Source organism: Diospyros lotus, chromosome 7 (assembly GCF_014633365.1).
Source record: "Diospyros lotus cultivar Yz01 chromosome 7, ASM1463336v1, whole genome shotgun sequence".
Classification (NCBI taxonomy): domain Eukaryota; kingdom Viridiplantae; phylum Streptophyta; class Magnoliopsida; order Ericales; family Ebenaceae; genus Diospyros; species Diospyros lotus.
In genome coordinates, this window is record NC_068344.1 from 32,088,209 (window position 1) to 32,101,563 (window position 13,355).

General features: G+C 34.0%; 2 protein-coding genes across 3 annotated transcripts; both read right to left on the reverse strand.

The window, feature by feature from the left end:
* Positions 1 to 123: 123 nt before the first annotated feature.
* On the reverse strand, positions 124 to 3,089 carry LOC127805813 (uncharacterized). Its single transcript, XM_052342599.1, has 5 exons — positions 2,940 to 3,089; positions 2,788 to 2,837; positions 2,599 to 2,695; positions 2,141 to 2,205; positions 124 to 2,031 (listed from the first exon to the last, which is right to left on the reverse strand). Exons 1-5 carry the CDS (start codon positions 2,998 to 3,000, stop codon positions 1,846 to 1,848), a joined length of 459 nt encoding a protein of 152 aa, XP_052198559.1. The 5' UTR covers positions 3,001 to 3,089; the 3' UTR covers positions 124 to 1,845.
* A 7,866-nt stretch (positions 3,090 to 10,955) lies between these two features.
* LOC127806507 (protein CHLORORESPIRATORY REDUCTION 6, chloroplastic) lies at positions 10,956 to 13,355 on the reverse strand. Of its 2 annotated transcripts, XR_008024427.1 has the most exons (5): positions 13,046 to 13,355; positions 12,431 to 12,562; positions 12,051 to 12,259; positions 11,689 to 11,959; positions 10,956 to 11,398 (listed from the first exon to the last, which is right to left on the reverse strand). XR_008024427.1 is itself a non-coding variant. In XM_052343856.1 (4 exons), exons 1-4 carry the CDS (start codon positions 13,257 to 13,259, stop codon positions 11,753 to 11,755), a joined length of 762 nt encoding a protein of 253 aa, XP_052199816.1. In that variant the 5' UTR covers positions 13,260 to 13,355; the 3' UTR covers positions 11,400 to 11,752. The 2 variants fall into 2 exon arrangements, 1 of the variants encoding a protein (XP_052199816.1); XM_052343856.1 differs by lacking the exon at positions 10,956 to 11,398 and having other exon boundaries at positions 11,400 to 11,959.

Below are 13,355 nucleotides of genomic sequence, written 5' to 3' on the forward strand. Positions count from 1 at the left end.
AATTGGGCCCGACAAAATAAAACCCGAGGGCCGGGTCTTGAGGCCCATGGGCTGTAGAGGTTATAGTAATTTTCACTATGATTCGGGTTCAAAGTTTTTGGTGGCAAATTTACATAATTTTCAATGTAGTACTTGTGGTCTTTGGTGGGTTATTATTATATATATTATGACAATAAATCAGCTGCAGTTGTTTATCTAATACTGGCATTTTTTGAATTTAAATTAAAATAAAAAAGGCCTAACCTATGTATGTGTGGATTTTTTATTCATTCATACCTATTTGATTGGACATAATTTTAAATTTATACCCACTTCAAATATATTAGATTTGTCAAAACCCCATAGATCAAATAAAATTATCATCCCTATATCTGTGTCCTAAATCTATCCAATAAACACCCTAACACTAATGACTTAGTATCAAACACCGGTAACCACTACAGTAATATATACCTTAATCATTTATTACTTTATATACAAGAAATATTTTCTAGCTATTGTATGTTTCCTTGACCGTTTGGAACTCAGAAAACAACAAAAGAATCAATTTTGCACTCATTGTACATTCCCAACAACATGATATTAATCCCTGCTATACCAATTATGGAGGCCCCAATATTATTTTCCACACACTTTACGGCACCTTCACATTGGTCCAAACGTATTGCAGACACAATATCTCAACACCATGCCATTTATTCACTGCCCACCACATTCTCATTTCATTGGGCCACAACCCATTAGACCCAGCAGGGGGACATGTGAGCCCACATCCAAAAATGACTACTCATATCATGCATTAAATAAGTGAAACATGGTGGGCCCGGGCCCACACCTTGGTGGGCCCATTTCCTGAGTGCAGCAAGACACAAAAAGGCTTAAGTCACATGATTTGGCATCCCTCCTTCAATGAATCCATTCTTTTCCAGTTTCTCTCATCTGCACTGCACTTTCTTCAATGGTGTATGGTCCCCAACTTAATTAAAAAAACACTGGAGAATTTTCCTGTCACAGTAATGTTTCTAGCCTTATTTCAAGATGCTCCTAGCATTTGGGTTAGGTATTGTTAATCATATGGTGATGGGTCACGGCAGTGGTAGTTTTATTGGTAATATTCTAAGTTCATGTTTGGTATCTAAGCTTGTTTGATTGGTCACTCGTATATGGTCCATAAATTTAAAAATAGTGAAATTAATGGCGCTGTTCTATATGAATCGTCGCATTTAGGTGTTGAGATCAGCATGCTGATCCTACCAAATTAAAAAAACAGAATGTTATGTCCTTGATCACTTCGGTTGTATGTGACTTGTTGGCTATTTGATAATATTTTTGTCCAAAACTTCTGTGCGAATATAATTTTGAGATGGCCATTAAGTTCATGGACTGTTATTTCATGCGTTACTTGCAAATACATGCATCTCATGTGCAGGGGAAGATGCATGTATATGTAGAAGCTAATGAAGAACACATGGCCGAGTACACAAAAACTACATGTATAGAAGCTTGACAAACAGGAAGCATTAATTAAACTGATGTTATATTATGGTACTTGGGATATATTTAATATATATATTATACGATGATAGAGGTTACAAAGCCTATGCAGTAATTAAGCACCCAAGTGCTTATGACTCAACCATGAAACAATAAATTAACACCTACTACGGAATATACTATGTACAAAATCTTTCCTAAAACCCTAAAAAACTGCAGCATTTCTGTAATGCTGTCCAACTGAATTCTATCCCCCTTTTCATCTCTAAACTGTATTTTATCTTCTTGTTTAATTTTTCCTTTTCGAAAGATGAGATGAGATTATAGATAAAATAATTAACGAGTTAGAATTCAGTTGTGTATCGGAGGTTTTCTCTTTGCCGGAGTATAGTCCATCCCAGCTATGTCTAAGATGTCCGGATAGTGCTCGGTGGCAGCCTTCCGGTGCTTGGAATCCGGCGACGAGTTAAGGGGAAGGCTTTCTTGATCTTTCCCACCAAGCCCATCGGTAGTACTCTTTGGTTTTCCCTTGTCATTCTGTACAGATATAGAGCATAAAATCATGCTTGGGAAGAAGGAATTTTGAAGTCCTGGTGACAGAAATTAACTAATTAATCAACTAACTTGCTCTTTGTTTGAAACCAACCTTTGAAATGGTGGTGGAAGAAGTAGGATTAGACTTGGCACTGGCCATAAGTTTTCTATTGCTTCCTGCAATAATGGAGAAATAAAGACATTCAAGATACGAAATGGTAGTAACATCATACGACAAGTCGAAACACTAGCAGTGTAATTAGATGGTTAACATCATACGACGAGTCGAAACACTAGCAGTGTTAGATGGTTGACATTGATGGGTTAAGAAAAATAAGATAGAAAACCTATGGCTAAACCCGAAGAATCATGGTTGTGGGATCTCATTGATATATAGTTTTTCTTTTCAAAAAAAAAAAAGAAAAGAAAAGAAAACTATGGCAAAATGGAGATTAATTCAATGGTGTCTTGGTTTGTGAAGCCTAGGGCCGTAGTAATCTTCATGAATTTTTGGAAACCGGTGGTGGGATTCCTTGGTAACTCTAGCAATGGATCTTCTCTTCATGGTACCTGATGGAGAAGAAGAACAATGCTCATCTTTGCAGTGATGAATAGCCTCTTCAATTTCAATATCTCCCTTGCTTCCCGCCTTAGCCTCTCTACTCTCCTGCAAGTTCCATAAACCAAGTTCATCACCATTAGATTCGAGCTACAAAATCTCCAAGAGAAGAAAAGAAGAGAAAAGAAAATGATACCAACCTGGAGTTTATTCTTCCAAGCAGATAGAAATTCTTTGTTGAAGCGTATACCTAGAAAGTAGCAAAGAAATTCAGTACCCAGCAAGATGTATAGCCAAACGTGACCAAATTTAAATTTTGATGAAAAAATATATATCTTTTATATTTACATACCTTGGACATTGGAGATGAGAATGGAGAAAAGCAGAATAGAGAGTAACAAAGAGGGTCTCATTTGGAGAAGATCTGTGAAGAGGGCTTCTCTTTCCTTCTGTAAAAGAAATTGTCTTGGATATTTATGAACTCTCAAGCTTATGAATGTTTGATAATATGGGGATCTCTCCAGCCTGCTTTATATATATATAGAAGAGAGCTTGGTGGGTCCATTGAGCTGTTGAATCAGATTTCACCTCAATTTAATTTCTTTCATTTTCTATTTGCCTCTCCATCTTTGAATATTTTCTCAGGAAAGTGCAAAATGCAATAATGGGATTGGGGTTCTAAAACTATTGTTGGGGGGACAAAACAGTCCTAAAAAAATGAGGGGGCTCTCTCTCCATTTCCATGAAATTGGTAGCCTTGTAGCAAGACAAATCATCTTTGGGAATGATTTGCATGCAATAGATGAAAGAGAAAGAAAAGGAGAGAATGAGTTGGAATTTGTCATCTTTTGAAATGAAATAAGAGGAAAAGTGCACCATCTTTGGGGCATATTTCCCCAGCTGCCATACCCCTTTGGGGCTACGGTGTTCCCCCTTTGAGGGTTTTCCCAAACATCATTCACCTTCTAATTTCTAAGGGACCACCTATTTCTTTTCTATATTAATATATAAATAGATAAGATTACGTAAAAATATATTATATATTTGTACACTGAAAAAATATTAGAATATTATATAATCATAATTTTTATTATGTCATTTTAATACCACCATTATTATTATGTCACTAGCAATTTTTCTCAAAAAAGTTTTAGTCATTCTATAGAGTACACATGTTGGGTTGGTTTAAACTTTATATAAAATTGTATCCAAATCATGGTTGGGTCTAAAACTTTGGACTTAAATTTGATCCGATTACAAAGCAAAATTGAGTCAACTGTACCTAATTAAATACTCTAGAATTTTAGACATTAAATTGATCAAATTACAAAATAATTAAAGTCAGATTAATTTTAGCCTAACAAATTAATGACATTACTTTTTGAATCAAGTTTAGGGCTTAGCATTTGCCTAACCTATTGTTACTCACATCTTTAATGCAATGTTTGATGAGTATGCCATTTGCCAAACCATGACTTGATCATCTTCCGCATATGGATGTGTGACAGCTGATGATTAATTTGGATATGCCATCTAATCATGTCTTTGGATGGTTTTAATCAGATTAGAAGGCTATTATGCCTGTTTCCGATGGGACAGGTTTGGTAAATTTAGACTAGTAGATGTGCCCAACTTTACAAGCCACAAGGGCTTTTTTATTATTTTACAAAAAAAGAGGGTAAAATAGTGACACTTTTATTTCATAATAAAATAAAACCACATTTTAAAACTAAATTTTGTACTTCATCCATGGGAACTATCTTATTTATCGATTTTAATTAAGTTAGACTTGGAATCGTTTGATAAGAAATAAAAATGGACTACACTTAAAATAGCCAACCAATTACTTATAATCTCCATGAAGCCATAAATTAAGAATAATGTGGGTGAAAGTATAAAAGCTTGTTAGACATACAAGTAATTGACTTTTACAAAATATAATTCCCCCTGAAACCACCAGCCTTTTATGTAATGTAACATTACATATTCTTATGCTCCATCAATTCCTATTTTAAATTTCATTTATTCCAAACAAGTCATAAATTCAATTCTCAATTTCGAAACCCATCAAATCCCATATTTGTATATATTTCTATAACATATTGTTAAATTTTGTTATTTTGTAATTCATTGTTACTTAATGAATTGTATTTAACTATTTGAGTTTGTTATACTCTTGAATGAAATATATATTATACTTATAATTAAATGAAAATATTATTTGTACACTAACTTTTATACTCATAGAATTATAACTTATTTTTTAAGAAATTAACAACACTTTTTTGTAAATTATCAATTGTTTTTTAAAAAATTATAAATATTTTTGTTAAGGTAAAAATTGTTTATAGTAATTGATAGTTTACGAAAAAAATATTTTTAATTTCTTAAAAAAATATGTATAATTCTTAAGTGTTATATGTTAATTTATAAATAATATAATTAATAAATAAAAATATTTTTTTAAACATTTAATAGTGATATTTTTATAACACTCTCATATTAATATAAATATATAATATATAAATATCAAAAAATATTAAATTTCTAAATAACATTTAAAAAAAACAGTTGGAGCAATTAATGAGACTCGGAGTGAATTGGGTTGGGCCACGTCATGAGGAACACATGGCCGGAGCGTGGATCCAAGGCCCACGTGGCAGGGAGCAAAGGAGTTAATGCGACGGCGATGGAGTGCACCGGCCTGTCTGTACAGTCGGCCGCCACCGAAGTGGACGGCTTCGTCGTTTAGTTGCCCCGGAGGCGGCCATCCCATGTGGACGTCCACATCGTTGGGCTCTCCAAGGACCGATGACGTGGCATTATATAGACGCGTGGCGAGCGGCGAGTCGTTGGGAGTGTTGGGGCCGCAGGTGGCAGGAAGACACGCCAAAGGCGACGATGTCGGCGCGCTGTCTTTAGGGGATTGAAACGGCGTCGTTGTTGGGAGTAGGAACCGTTGGATTTAGCGTTCGGTCTTGGCCTCGGCGGTGGTGTGTCGGTGACTTGCTGTTTTGACTGATAAAGGCTGTAACTCGAAATATGATCGTCGTCCCCCGAAGCCGCGCTTGTGGTTTACGGAACTATGTTCGAATAAATAGTGAAGTTTGCTGATCTATATAATTAAATTGTTTTAATGTAAAATTGAATTTAAAAAGATTGATTTAACAATAAAAAACTAACATACTAATTTCAAAGCCAAACCAAAAATAAAAAGTCGAACTGAATTGAAATTAATAAAAAAGCTTATTGAATTAATTATCCAAAATTATTTAGTTTAGTTCAAATATTTGACTTTAACCAAATAATCAAGGCTCTAAACGTATATATTACTTAAACTAGAATTATGGAAAAGATGATGCTTTAAATTAAATAACTTGTGAAAATAAATAGTTTTATTTTTCCAATAAATAGCCAGCTTAAGTCAGTTTCACATTGACTCACAGAAGACGATTTAAATATGTTCTCATAATATTCAAACTATCATATAGAGATCAGTTAAGAGATTGACTATATACTCTTTATTAGAATTCAATAACAGCCTTATTAACTCTTAAATTAATTTCTCTATATTTACTGACCTTCTCTTACTTGACCCAATTTGTAGATTATTATTTATGCTGATGAATTCATTTAATACATACTTAAAAAATCATATATATATTTGCAGATTTTTATTGTTATAAATATCAAAAGAAAAGAAACACCAATTATATAGTTTAGTTGAACTAATCTTATTTAATTAAGGATGCGACAAATAAAAGAAGGAATGTGTATTAAAGTGACAATTACACAACCCAGGTGCCACGGTCGAGGAGCTAGCTTGACATTTATTTAACTAAACCAATGGCCTTAACTTACACTTTTGACTTTGTGAATCTACATAAAATATTAATGTTAAAAAAGTTGATTGAACAAACCACCTAATAACTTTCGTTATCCCTAGCTATATTTCCAATTCATTAATGCCAAAACAATGTGAAGTCATCAACATTCTCTTGTTCCTTGTAGAAGGTTCTGTTTATTTTTTATAGCTATTGTTTATCTAGTTGAACTTTGATTGTGCAATACTCAAATGGGGGCCAACCATCCATTTATAAGCTCATAGTTAATAACTTTTGAATTATTAAATATCAAATAATTAAATTTATTAATTTACATACATTTAAATTATGTATGAAGTGACGGCCTTATACTCGTTCCTAACCCACTCTTAATAAAGCATTTGAATTTTACTCCAAATATGTCCCGATAAAAATGTAAATATAAATCTACATTAATAATTCATTAATGTGAGATTAGTTATGTATTCATGCTCGTTATTTGAACTGTCATACAGTCCTATTATGTCCCAAAATATAGTGCAAAAGTGTGTTGAAATCAATTTTTAGAAGGGTAAGAGAAGGAGCCCGCTATTTAATTTCCTTTCTCAAAATGTGATAATTAAGCATATTAATTCTCTTCATTTTAATATTGCCTTTTATCATATAGTGCCCCCATTATCTTAATTAATTTAACAATAACGATCTTGGCGTTTAAGGCAAGGTGGGAAACAAAGGGCTGGGTGGGTGGTTGTGGTTAGATCTAATTAGATGTGTATTTATGTTGGAATGATATGCATGGTTAGAATATTATGATAATATTATAGAATTGGGATTTGGGAGACAAAGAGACAGTTTAAATTTTAATTAATGCTGAGTCTGAAAAAGTATGGAAAATGGCTGCATCAATTGTCTTCCCTTCCTTGTTCAAAACCCCAGGTATTGTTATTCCTTCTGCTTCACTTCATCTTTAATTGACACAGGTTTTGTGAAGATGTGTCCGGGCGAGGCCAAGACAGGCCAGTTAGAAATCCCACTTTCTCTTAAATCAAGTCAAAATTAAGCCCAGTTAAGTTCATTAATTCACACACCTCAAGAAATTGTGCAACCTTGCCACTTCAATTATATATGGTTGTTAGTTTACACAAACCCAAAAGTTTACCATTCAATTTAATTTAACAAAACAAAAACCCAAAAAGATTACCAAATGCAAATTGATCAATATTGGTACGAAAGAGAGTTTGTTAAAAAAAAATGACTTGATTTAGTGATAGAGCATTTGGTTTCTTGAGAAACATATGGTGGTAGTTTGAAAATTTTTAATCGGAATAGAAGATAACTTATGATATATTTGAAAAAAGATTTTTTTAATGCTTAAATTAGAAGAAGTCGAAAACTTTAATAGAAGCGGAGAATATGTGAATACAAGAATAATATTATATATATCTAGAGAATAAAAATGCAGAAATGTGACAATAAATGATGAGAGAATGTGTAAGAGAAAATTTATTGTATTTGGAGAATATGTCTTTTTACACTTAGAGATAAGGTTGCATTAAATTTGCATGTGATTTGTAATGATATGTAGAGATAACTTTATGGTACATGTGACATGGTAATCGATCCTTTTTTTTTTTTATATATTGTTTGAAATATTATATTAAATTTTTTATTAATTATCAACGACTTAAGAATTACAATATTTTATAGAATCTACGTATTTAAATATTTGATAAGTATATCTAAAGTATATATTTTTTTTTTGTTACAAGATACCAATACTTCACAATATATTTGGTTATATGAGTCAGAGAGTAGTGTAAAATTGTCACTGTTATATTATTATCCAGATAAGTTTTTTTTTCCTATTTTTCAGAAAAAGAAAAAACATAGGGAGGTATGTTGTGCGGTGCAAGCAGCAACTATTAAAGCAACAAATTGGTCGGTTTTGTGGAGGGAACAGGAGCCGTTGATGGAAGCGCACACTCCGAGTCACGTGACCGGAAAGCAAGAGAATTAAATTTCGGCATTTGGGCTGGTCCCTATGGCTGTGGGCCTCTGGACAGGATGAAACACTGGGGCCCATCTTGAGGTGGGTGGGATGGGCCTCTGACATACCCCAACATCGCAAGGTTTCTTCCTCATAGGCCTCACTTTTACCTTTACTGATCAAATATATATATATATTTTTTCTTTTATTCTTTGGGGAAAGGATTAAATTAGTTGGATATTGCGTTACTCTCCCGACAAATATATTTTTAAATTATTATAAATAATTTTAATAAATTGTTAGTGATAATATTATTAAGCATCCATTTGAATTCAAACCTAAATTCAGACTCAAAACTCTCCCACTTTTAGGGCAAGAATGAAGATTTCATAGATAATTAGATGGTTTGTTAGAGAGAGAGAGAGAGAGGGGTAGATTAATGGTACATAAATCAAATGAATTCTTGTAGAGAGACAAAATCAAATTTGATTCATTTTCATGTTTCCCCAAGCAGTGCAAGACCATCATGGGAAGCGCATTTATACATTATAAGTGAAGACACAATATAGAATGTTTTACCTCCTTAAATGATTGTGGAAAATGATTGCTCCTAAAGTTTACACCACCATTTGGCACATACCATCTCATCATCTTTCTTGTGGGGACTTAGAAACTGAAATTATAAAATCCTGTTCCTATGTGATTAGGGTTTAGACAAACTCTTAACAAAATTATGATTAAAATGATGACACAATAATAATCATAATCATTTAAACATGTATTGGGTAAATTTTAGATATTTTCACAAATTATAACTAAAGATCGATGGACTCAATAGTCTAAGAGAAATTTGATGCCCATTAATGTGGGGAATATACGTACTTGACAATCAAATCAAGCCCTAGAAGTCGACAACTTCTTTGTTTTCTCAAGATGTGGAAACTATATCCCAACAAACCTCGCAACACATCAAGAACCTGGAAAACTCCAAGAGTAGGAATCCATCTTGTTAACTGTACATGCATGCAGAAGCAAACAAAAGTCGGGATGATGCATGCAGCATTGAAATTTTGGTGCACTTGTCTCACAAATGGGGCGATGCTTTCGGTTCAAATTAACAGTCTGCCTTTCTGTATGTCGAGATGGGCCTCCTTCTTCTTCTTCTTGTTTCCCCTTGCCATGCCCACTTGGGCAAGCCCCTCACATCACATGGGCTGTGATGCATTGTCACATGGCATCAGCCCCCACCATGGGAGGCCCTTGCCATGGAAATGCCTTGCGGTGATGGGACAATGAGACGTGACCCTTCTTCTGCCACGCCTTATGCATGGCTCAAAATCATGTAATGTTCTATCAACATGACAATATTGATTGTGTAAAATTTTGGTTATATATATGTCCATAACGATGTCAAGAATTTGACTTTTATTGGTAATTTCAGTGGAGGATTTTGCATTAATGTTTTTTTCAACTAAGTGTTGTTTTGATCAAAGAGGTATGGGCATACCCCAAGGGTGGTCTCAGCAGATAGGGGAGGATGTGGGTTAGTCTGATCTTCAGATTCGAATCCTTCTCCAACACAATTATTGGTGAATAATATTCAGATTTACTTTCTCGTCTCCAACACAATTATTGGTGAATAATATCCAGATTTACTTTCTCGTCACTAAAAGGGTGCGGTAGCACGATATTCACAAGGGGACGTCATCCCAAGACGTATGGACATGACTTGCATGATTTTTTTTAAATATTATACGTATAGTCCATGGTTAGTTTTATATGTAGAAATGAGAAGATTATGTGAATTTTTTTATTTTTAGATGACGGAGACCCAATTAAAGTATATCTTTTTTGTCGTGTAATATGCATGTCACAACATTAATAATATAATAATTGAAAAGTATACAAAATTTTCACAAATTAATTGTGCTTGCTAGAATATTGCTCTGTTGTATTATTGTCCTATTGAATTCTATCTAAACGCTTTGTGTGTTTAGAATGATTTATGTTTCCACACTTGTATGTTCTACTACATATTATTTCTAATATTCTCTTTATTTTTTTAAAAAATAAATTTTACATGTAAAGAAAATATTAATTAATTTGTGAAAATTAATATTTATTTTAGTTTTTGACTTAATTTAAGCTGTACGAAAATGAAAATAAAAAACATATATGATACAAAATGAAAACAGAAAAATGACATTTTTAAAAAAAATAGAAAACAAAAATGCAGGAGAAACACGTAAATAAAAAGATATAGGTGTCCTTTTATAAATATTATTTTTTATATAAAAATTATAAAATATTAAAAATTATATAATTTTTAACATAAAACTTTTTAAATTAGAGACGAATTTTTTTTGTCTCTAATCTTTTTTGGATGAAAACATATTTTCAAATTCAAAACGATTTTTAATATTTTCTTAATATTACAAAATATTGGTGAAACGTTTCTAAAATTGTAAAAAGAGCAAAAAAATATTTTTTTTGTATTTCTTAACATTTTGATATAAAAAATGTTTCAAAAATATTGAAATAGCACCCTCAACGTGTTTTCGTACATCATTGAGCCAACTTTTGAAGTACATACCCAAAATATACAACAATCGTTATATTAATGAACCAATCTAGCCAGAGTAGTTCATTTTTGAATCAGATCAAAACCATAAACTTTACCAAAAGGAACAAACCCAACCCGTTGACACTGGGTTGGTTTGATTTGTGAGCCCTTTGGGCTGTTACCACTAGTAATGTTTGGTCCTGTCAAGTACAGCCCAAGTTCACTTGCTTGAAATCACCATTCTAAATTGAGCAACTTCCCACATGCTCATGTTGGCTGCCCAAAGCATATATAGCTGCCCAGCTTCATGTCCTTCGGTTTTGAAATGCTAATCCACAAGGGGCATGGTGGCACTCTAACTGATTACTTCACTTAACTTTTGCTAATTCATTGAGCGAATTCTTCTGACACTGAGTTAGTCATAAAGAGGCTTTAAACTGCACATTTAAACACAAAATGGTATTATCATATTAAATTTTACCAAGTTTTGGAAGAAACCCAATCTGTTAAGGATTTGGAATTTCTTCCATCCGTTTGTACGTTACTGTGAGCTCAAGTACCAAGCTTCAAACTTTACTGCAATATGATTTTATGCTCTAATCAATTGATCATTACAAGCATTTCAAGTGGCATGATCTAACGTCTGCCTGCCAAATCTCAGTTCCTCGGCCAAACCTTTTTAGAATTTCGATTCCCTCAAAATCCAAGAAAATGGTTCTATCGATACCTCTTGCCTGATTTCTGTTTCTTGTAGTATATGATGAATGCTGAGTTTGTAGGATTCTTCTTAATCAGGATGCAGCAATTTGGTTCTGATCAATCAAGTCAAACAGTTCATCTCCAATCCCAAATCCAAGCATTCTGGCCATGTCACTTGCCTTCAATCTCGGCTTTGGAATGTTATGCTCCTTCAGCCATGAGTAGACAATGAAAACTTTCTTCATGATGAACAATTCAAGCGCCTCAGGGTTGAAGACTACCCCCATTCTCATGCTCATCTGCCAACCAAACAACCGAAACATTCAGGCTTTAGGATTAATCTCTCAATGTTATGAATTCAACCCACTGTGTTAATAGAGGTTTAAGTACCTGGTGAGGCACCAACATGGCTGCATACCGAGCAAGCTCCCCTGCTCGCCAGTCCAACAAAACTGGCAGCCATGGATAAGCAGCGTCTAGCCTAACGAACCAGAGCCTTATATCAGGAAATTCTGAAAGTTCCCGGGGATCATGTGGATCTTCCTTCCTATAGTTAATGGTGAAGCCAATTGTTCGTTCAAGAAACAACTTTGGCTCAACTGCACATATCAATAAGAACATGCCAAGCCTTTATTCCACTATATGGGTGGATGACATGAATTCTAATTCGTTAGTTATCACATAGCAATCAGTACAAGCAGGAAACATTCAGTTCTGGAATAAGCAAAAGCACAAGCGGGTGGTGCACATTTTGCAATGGATGCTTTTACCTGATTGAGATGAGGTGATTCCAGTTGCAGCGTGGAAAGGGGCTAAGTCAAGGCGGCGAATAACATCATTGTCAAGAACTACTTCAAATCGCCCTTCTGTTGGTGGCATTGGCGGTGGAACTTTTGATGAGTCTGTCAAGCAATTGGCTCTCCAAAGTCAAAAAATTTCACCAAATCATTTGAGTGATTATGACTAAATTTGTTTGTTCACTGGTAGTCTCAAGTACTGAAAAACCATGTTTATATGACAAATTTCTGGCAATTTTGCAAGATTCAAGAATTATAATCCCCAAATTTTGCTTTATCTGTTCCGAAATTGCTAGTTTATCTGCATTTCCACCTATTGAACCACAACTGACAACTGTTCCAATTTATCACTTTCTTCCATATGTTGCTTCCAAGAAAAATCTTGATAGAAAAATTCTCTCATCAACATTAACAACTAAAGTTCTAATTTCAAATTGAACAAATCTTCCACCATTCATGCAAATTTGGAATAGCGTCACATTCTAGTAATGGAAAAAACGGAACTTTTGAAAACATCAAACCATGAAGATTTCATACGAAGGAAGAAAACGGGCAAAGAGCTAAGAAGATATGAAGGCAAGCACTGACCATCTTCATCATCATAGAGAGAGAGGTCAAAATTTCCCGATGGATTGAATGCAACTGAGGCTGTCACTGGTCCTCTTGGGTGGCGCAAGTGTGATGCTGCGTGAAAAGAAGAGGTGAAATCTGAGATGGGTTTGCAGGAAATCAGTGGAGTTAGAGAGGGAATGGTCTGCTTTAATGGTGAAGGAAGAGGGCACAGTGGTCTGGTAGTAGCCATGGCTGACTCCAGGTATTGGCTCTGTAAAATTTGTGGCTAAGGCAGGTTGAAGTTGTTTTGTCTGGCTAAATCACTTGATCTACTTTTCTCGGTGTC

Excerpts from the sequence above, each read along its gene's own strand:
- LOC127805813 (XM_052342599.1), bottom strand. The coding sequence starts at position 3,000 with ATGAGACCCTCTTTGTTACTCTCTATTCTGCTTTTCTCCATTCTCATC. Across the intron at positions 2,838-2,939 it reads TCTCATCTCCAATGTCCAAG|GTATACGCTTCAACAAAGAA; the intron begins GTATGTAAATAT and ends GCTACTTTCTAG. Across the intron at positions 2,206-2,598 it reads TTGTTCTTCTTCTCCATCAG|GAAGCAATAGAAAACTTATG; the intron begins GTACCATGAAGA and ends CCATTATTGCAG.
- LOC127806507 (XM_052343856.1), bottom strand. The coding sequence starts at position 13,259 with ATGGCTACTACCAGACCACTGTGCCCTCTTCCTTCACCATTAAAGCAG. Across the intron at positions 12,563-13,045 it reads TCTCTATGATGATGAAGATG|ACTCATCAAAAGTTCCACCG; the intron begins GTCAGTGCTTGC and ends ATTGCTTGACAG. Across the intron at positions 11,960-12,050 it reads CCATGTTGGTGCCTCACCAG|ATGAGCATGAGAATGGGGGT; the intron begins GTACTTAAACCT and ends TTTGGTTGGCAG.